At 49.8% G+C, this 7,549-nt stretch overlaps 1 protein-coding gene across 1 annotated transcript in view; it reads left to right on the forward strand.

Annotated features, from left to right (window-relative positions):
• GASK1A (golgi associated kinase 1A) overlaps positions 1-7,177 on the forward strand; it is an 18,521-nt gene extending 11,344 nt beyond the window's left edge. The window contains exons 3-5 of the mRNA XM_005423989.2: positions 3,561-3,753; positions 4,004-4,107; positions 4,649-7,177. Of these exons, the coding sequence (XP_005424046.2) occupies positions 3,561-3,753; positions 4,004-4,107; positions 4,649-4,859 (508 nt within the window). The 3' untranslated portion in view covers positions 4,860-7,177. The remainder of the gene's footprint in view (positions 1-3,560; positions 3,754-4,003; positions 4,108-4,648) is intronic.
• The last annotated feature ends 372 nt before the right edge of the window (positions 7,178-7,549 follow it).

The following is a 7,549-nucleotide window of genomic DNA, read 5'->3' on the forward strand; positions in this document are numbered from 1 at the left end:
TGCCCGAGGCTGGGCTAGCTCGAGGCCAATGCTGCGGGGCTACCTCTAGCAAGCATGGTGGTTATCAGCTCTATAGTGATTGCAAGCTCTCTTAGGGTTTCAGCTCTTGCTTGCTAGGTAGGGGTGCCCCTGGGCTGAGGCTGCGGCAGACGGTGAGAGAGGAGTAGGGCTTTACCTAGGTCCATGGGGTTTACTAAGTTGAGCCACCTGTCCCATCAGCTGTGGCACCCGGGCTCCCCTGTACCTGCACCTCTGTTGTCTGACCATGGTCTCCTGCTCTGCGGGGTCACATCCGCTGTGGTTTCTTGGGATGTATTTTCACTCTTGGGGAGCAGCAGAACTTTGTGCAGAAGTACTTTGTCCTGAGTATGGCCCATGTTTGGCACTTTCCAGGCAGGTTGTGGTGAGTTTGCCCTCACGTGGGAGAGCTTTCTGCTGTTCATTTTGTGCTGGCAGAGGCTTGGGACATCCCTAGAGACACCCCTAGGGCATCCCTAGGGATAAGCAGCATGTCTTGCACCAGCCCCATCACATCCAAACTCAGGGATGTGCTGCTGGCATTGGAAATAAGGAGCCATGCTTTGGACAGCACTGCCTTCCTCCTCCTCGGCATTAATAGCACTTAATCTTCTGTCTGGAAAATCATTCCCTGCTGCTACAAGGGATTACAACAGTATCCCAGAGAGTTATCAGGTCTTGGAGGGCAGCTGTGAGGAGGCAAACATGATTTCTGTGGAGAAAAAGAAAGCCTGTTTAGGCACCTGGGGGCTGATTATCAGACAAGAGAAAACTGCCTGAAAGGACAAGTATCAGTACAAATAAAAGAAAAAAGGGAAGAAAGAAAAAAAACCCAAACTACTAAAATATGTTTTCCTTACTCTTTTTTTACAACTATGGCTGGCAGAGGTGGAGCTGTTCTGGCTGGGCTTGAAAATATTTTAGCTGAAACAACCAGAGAAATGAGAAGATTAACCAATCCCCTTCCCTTCCAAAATACCGCTGAGTGCAGTGGAAAGGCTGAGACTGCAGGAGAAAGTATCTAGTTCTAAGGAGGGTTCCTCCTCAAGGGCTGAAGCAGTGCAATGATAAATTCAAGGGCAATCCACAGGTTCTCCTCAATAATTCTAAGGGAATCCTCCCATTCAGAACAAGTCACATAAAGTAAAGAGGATATTATAGAAGTGGAGTAGTATCTTTCAGAAATGGCTTTAGCATCTCCCACCCTTGCTGGGGAAGGAGAAGTTGGTGAGATTTGAGCCCTGTTGTACATTGGCATTGAAATCTTAGTAGTTTTCTTCAATTTCTCTTAAAATTTAGCTTCTTCTATGTTAATTTCTCTATGTTAATTTCTCTTGGTATTTGACATAAGGGAACCCCCCACAACGTGCAAAGTTTTAGTGGGGGCAAAATGCCAAGCCTGGTAGAAAAGGGGCAGCTGTTGATGGCTTTGTCCTTCAACAGCCATAGATGGCCAAAACCAAATCAACTCTGCAGCCACATCCCTGCCCTGGGACATCCTCTTCCCAGCCAGGGGGAGAGCACTAAAAATTTCCCTAGGGGAAGCCATCCCAGGCTGAATCATAACTGGAAAAACCTATCAGATGCAAGGGGACGCCCCAGGATGGGCATAAGAGGGGCTGAAAGTGAGCTTCTGGTAGTGCTTGAGCTTGGATGGGAGAAGGTGTGGCTCATGTATTTGTGTCCTAGCAATAATACCAAAATTCCTATGAATATGAGCTGTTTAGGCTCTGGAAAGAAGAAATTAATATCAAAAAGTCAGAGGAGGACCAGGGGAGGGAGGGCTTGTCAGCATGTCACGGCACTCTCAGCATCTCCACAGCCATCTGGTCCCTCTCCTGGGGCTCCACTTGGACACCAGATCTGGCTCCACCTCACACCCTGGCAGGTTCAGCACCAACCCACCCTGGTTTCACAGGTGCTGGTGGGCGGGTGAGGGGAGTGCTGAGCCCATTTAATGTCTCTGTAAGTTCTCTCAGGTTGTCTTCACCTTCTGTGCAGCCTGCAAAACAACATAGCAGGTGAGAGAAGCTGGCGTGCTGAGCTCTCCAGCAGGCAGACCGAGGAGATGCGAGGAGGAAATGTGATATTTCTTCTGTTTCCATGTGTTTTGTGACAAGAGGCTGGAGTACTTTTTAACTGGAATGTCTCCCAGTGGAGAAATACTGACCTGAGTTCTTCATTAAACCTCAGAAAATAGAGATGTTTGAGAGGCTCCAGTGTGGGACTAATCCTTCTTCTCAAAGGGTTACGAATGGAATGGCCATGGAGATCACGATTTGTGTTCCCTTGCAGCATCTTTTCCAGTTCTTGGTCAGCTTTTGGGTTCAGACTGAGCTCTGTGGCAAAGCACAGCCTGTAATTGGTAACTTGTGCTAATTACCAGGGCGAAGGGAATAGGCAGCCTCTGTGGCTTCTGTCTCATTGCCACCTGTAGATCCCTCCTGGATCACCCGAGACCTGCTCCAGCCGTCCCAGTGGCTCCAGGAGCCTCTCTGCACCCCGAGCCCTGCCTCCTGGGCTGGCACCAGCAATGCTGAGCAAATCAGCGAGTTGGGCATTTTCATGCTGCAACCAGAAAATATATTTATTTTGTACTTTATACATATTTTCATATATATTTCATATCTATTTAAAGGAACATATATATACATGGGTTTTTTTTGTAAACAGGCCTTGAGATGAGGAGGAGGTGAGGTAGCTTCCCTACAGGGTCATGTCAACACACAGCTATGGGGGGGTGTGTTGACAGCCAAGGTCCTGTCTGCCCCACAAATCACCCCAGAGGATGTACCAGCTGCTTCTGACAAAGTTGAGGAAGCTCCATAAATACTGAGGCCAGGTCTGGCAGAGATTTATGTCTTTTTAAAGCCCTTCATTCCTCCAAGGGTGTGGTCGAAACACTGGAAGTTGTCAAGCAGCTCCAGGGTTTCTGCAGGAAACCGAGATGGAAGCAGGAGGTTTGACAGCCTGGGCAACATGGAGCCTTAGCAGCACCTGCAAATGATTAAACACAAATGTAGCTGAAACGAGTCACCGTGGCCCAACTTAAATGTCAGGCATGCTCTGCATATTCACAGACTGCTTTTTCCCTTGCCGATACTTTTCCATTCATCTTTCCATTGAGAGCTGCTGAGGTTACCGTAGAGATGGATGAAAGGTTGCATATGTGACAGGAACCAGATGAAACCATCATACAGAGCAACAGGACTGGGAAAAATAAATTATTTTTGAGGTTACAGACTCCAGGTTTCCTTGGGTACTTTGTTGATTTTTTTTTATTCATTCATCATCGTGTATGTCTTCCCTTCATTTCAGCTGGAAGCACAACCCCTTCAGTCTGTGCAGATACAGAATGTGGAGGTAGCAGGTGTCTGAACTCCATCAGAAAAGCCTGTCACCATCACCTTTGTCATCACCTTCTTCATGCCAAAGGGGTTTTGCATGTGTGCTTCCATTCCTCTCACTCACCACTGTGTGCAGCTTTTCCATTGCTTGTCTCCTGAGGATCCCTAGAAATGTTTCATTTTCCTCTCTACAAGAACAGCTCACAACAGGACCTCCGCATCCCAGGCACATGTCCCTGTTAAGGTCCCCCAATGTCTCCTGCAGGTCCATGACCGCCTGGACCGCTACTGCTGCGGGTTTCAGCCTGATCCCTCTGAGCCCTGCGTGGAGGAGATGCTCCATGAGAAGTGTCGGAATCCAGCAGAGCTGGTCCTGGTCCACATCCTGGTATGTCTCCCTGATGTCCAAGGGCTGGAGGTGCCTGGGAGGCTCTTGCAGGGCTGAGGTGGTAGCAAAGGGAATGGAGGTCCCATGGTGATGTTGGGTCCCTGCTGGGAGGTATGCCCAGGCATGGAGGGACATAGACATTGACATCTACATTCCCCCAGATACTCTCAGGCTTTCTCACTGCATTAAAAAGCAGCCTAAACCCCCACACTGGTGACTCTGCACTGGGTGAACTTCTCCTTGCTGGCAGGTCCGGAGGAGCGCGCCGTCCCGCCTGGTGTTCATCGACAACGCGGGCAGGCCGCAGCACCCTGAGGAGAAGCTCAACTTCAGGCTCCTGCAAGGCATAGGCAGGTAGGAATGGGCATGAGCTGGGCAAGGGCTCAGCTAGCACACAGGGGATGTCCAGCAGCCCTGTGTGTGCTCGCCTTCTTGCTGCTTCTGGCCTCCCTGATGGGGCATCCCTCTGAATAGGGATGGATGTTCTGGATGTCCCCAGAACAGCGTGGGTGGTTGGGCTCTCAAAAACATCCCACGTGCCCCTGCCCTGAAACTAACTCTTTATTCTGCTCTGGGTGGCTGATGGCAGGCTCCAAAGCCTATTTCCCCTCTTTAATTGGCAGCTGCACAAAAATAATGAATAATCAGGTATTTCAGCATTTCTTGCGCCATTGCCCATGAGGCATTTTGGCATACTGGAGGCCTCTTGATTTGGAATTTGTTTGGGTTTTTGTCTGATGGAGCTACCCTGCATGCTCACCATGGGCAGAGTTTAAAGCAGAAGGCTCCTCGTCCTGCATGAGCACTTCCTCTTGAAGCATCGTTGCTCCAGTGCCCCGCTGCTCAGCCTTCCCTGGATAACCCCTTCCCTCCCTGTCTCTGCTCCTCCCTGCAGCTTCCCAGCGGCGGCAGTGGCCAGGCTGCGGTCGGGCAGATTGCAGAGCCTGCTGCTGCAGTCCCTGCGCCTGGACCGGGAGCTCTGGGAGAGCCAGGGGGGCGCCGAGGGGCTGCGACCCCTGCTCCAGACCATTGACAGGCGGGCACAGATCCTGCTCCGCCACATCCAGGAGCACAACCTGACGGTGTTCGAGGACTCGCCGCGCTGAGCCACCGTCCGGCTGGCTCACGGTGTCCCTGCACATCCCAGCAGCCGTGGATGTCCCTCCTGCTCTCGGCGTGAACATTATGAGGCTCCATGCTGGTGCTTGGCGCTCCACAAGGTGTTTCCCCTCACCTTGTAGGATGACCTGGAGAAGCAGATAGAACCACAGGGAGTAGGAAGGATGGGGAGGAGATGTCTCCTAAGACAAGCCATGACTGCTTGAGAAAGGCAACAGTCATCAAGTTATGGTCTCAGCGTGGATTTTCAAAGGAAGGGCACATCTGGGGGGTTTTTGGGTGCCTTTACTGACATGCACACAAACACACAAACAGCAACTATGGAAACTGGAGACTTGGACAGTTGAACAGATGACAGCGACCCTGGAAAGAGTTAAAGAAGCTGTGGAGGAAGTCACTGGCAGCCTTTCCACAGCTTTTTGATGATGCCTTTGCTATTTCCAAAACATCCTGGACAGAGAGGCAGGGAGAAAGCAGAGGGGAGCTTTCTAAGTGGATTAAAAAAGACAAGTCACTAGAGCTGAGCTCCGCCTTTCCCCCTGCAGAAGAGGTGATGTGTGCCTGGGAAACTGTGAGCCACTGCCTGGAGCTGAGATTAGGCAGGACCTTGAAGCTCAGCAGCACTGGGCAGCAGCTGCCTTCACATAGCCCATGGTACCATCCCCAGTGAGAGCCACGTGCTGTGTGCCATGTGCCATGGTCCATGCACGTGCCCTGGTGGGCCTGGGCTGCTGCCAATGCTCTCAGTGTCAGATTTGAAGATTTAAATCTCTCCTTTACTCTGCCTTCACTGTCAGGGGATTAAAGGCAAAACTATCCCACTTCTGAAAAGCACTCCTGGCTGCTCTCCTGGGCATGACTGCATGTAACTCTTCCCCAGGCTTGCAGAAATATGTTTTAACAAAAATGCCAAGCTATTTTAGCAGAAGGCAGTCGAGTGCAAAATGCTTTCTGAGCGCACTGGCACCTCCGGCAGAGCCCATCCTGTTCCTGTCACCCCTCAGGCTCTTTCCCAGCATCCCATCCTGATGAAGCACAGCAGCATCCCAGCTAGGTAGGTCCTCAAGTGTCAGAGCTGAGAGATAATTCAAAATCAAAATGAACAGGAGGAAAAGAGATGCAGGGATGGGCTCCATCATTCCCCACAGTGTGCTTCCCAGTTGAGGCATGCAGTCAGTGTTTGCCTGGAGCAGTCAGTTCCTGGCCTGTGGGTTTATGGTTTGCCACCAGAAGGCTTTTTAAAGGCCTCCATTTCTCCAGTGTTACAGGCAGAGCATCCATTGCTTCAGGCCCTCCCAATTCACTTGTGCCTTTGGAAAGCCTCAGTGAGACTGGCATTGGCACCCAGCTGCACCATGGTACAGCTGCCCCATTGCAATAGCTTTGGAGAACACGGCCACCCATGCAGTGGGAGAGGAAAAGCTGTGGATACCTTCCCTACTCCATCCTTCTCAGCACTATGTCAGTTTAAGAGTTTGCTTTAACAGCCATGCTGATAAGCACAGGCAATTGCCTTTTTTCCCCCTTTTCCCTCTTGCTGAAGAGAGGGTGAAGTGAGATGTGGGTGACGTGAATCAACAAGCAAGCACAAGTGCTCTCAGGAAGCATCAGCACTCAGCATCACAGGCACAGCAGCATCCAAAGTGCCATCAGCTTGTTCCTGGAGTCCCATGCTCCAATTAGCCAGGGAGGGCCTTTCCCCCAGCACTCTCTCCACCCCGTGAATTATCACCCTATTTGCTGTGCCATGGATGGATGACAGTCATGGAAACCCTGCTAAAGCCTGAATCATGAGGATTTATTACTGGGAGGTGAGCTTAGCTTGTGAGCTTGAAAGAGAACAAAATAACTCATCCTGAGTCCTATGAAAAGCCATACCCAGGCAGGGCTGTGTAGGAATAAAGGATACTAAATGTAACAAAATTAAATCCAAAAAATATGCTGGGAAAAATGGTGAGGTAACAAGAGCATTAGTTATGATGTACAGCATCAGTCAGAGTCTTGCTTTATCTCATTGAGGTGAGAAATTTCATCAAAGGAGAGGTTTTCATCCCATGTAAGCCAAGTTCTTAGCAAGAATCAAGAGTCAGGTAGGGCTCTGTGCAGTGGCTAAAGCTGTGGACATTGCTGAGCTGGACCAGCAGCTTTTGCCTTGCCTCTGGTTGCATCTGCTCTACTTACATTGCACAAGGGGGTTTTTTTTGCATTTCTTTAGTTGTAATGTGAGTTTGCTGGCTAAACACATGTGGGAACATCTGTAAGCAGTTATACATATGAATAAAAATCCCTCATGATTTAACAAAGAGCCATGTGTGGATAAATGAGAGAAGCAAAAGCCAAGATCTTGCTGAGACTGATCATTAATCTTCTTTAATTAGTCCATCTTTCCGTGGGCTTTTCTATGTAACCAGCACAGACTCTGAACTGCAGTCATGGCTGTTCAGAGGGATCCTGTGTCCTGCTTGTGTCAGCTGTTACCGTGTTGTGTTGGGTTTGGTTTGCTGCAGCTATCAGCATGTTGAATTCCCTGTGACAAACTTACTGTTATGGTTGGAACGACTTTATACTTGGAAATATTCCTCTGGGGCCATGCTTGACAAACTAGATTTCATCTGAGCAGGGTTGCTATTTTACCAAATTTTACTGCACGCCATCACAGATTGTGTTGGGGTGCGGT

The sequence above is a fragment of the Geospiza fortis genome, unplaced genomic scaffold (assembly GCF_000277835.1).
Source record: "Geospiza fortis unplaced genomic scaffold, GeoFor_1.0 scaffold346, whole genome shotgun sequence".
NCBI lineage: Eukaryota > Metazoa > Chordata > Aves > Passeriformes > Thraupidae > Geospiza > Geospiza fortis.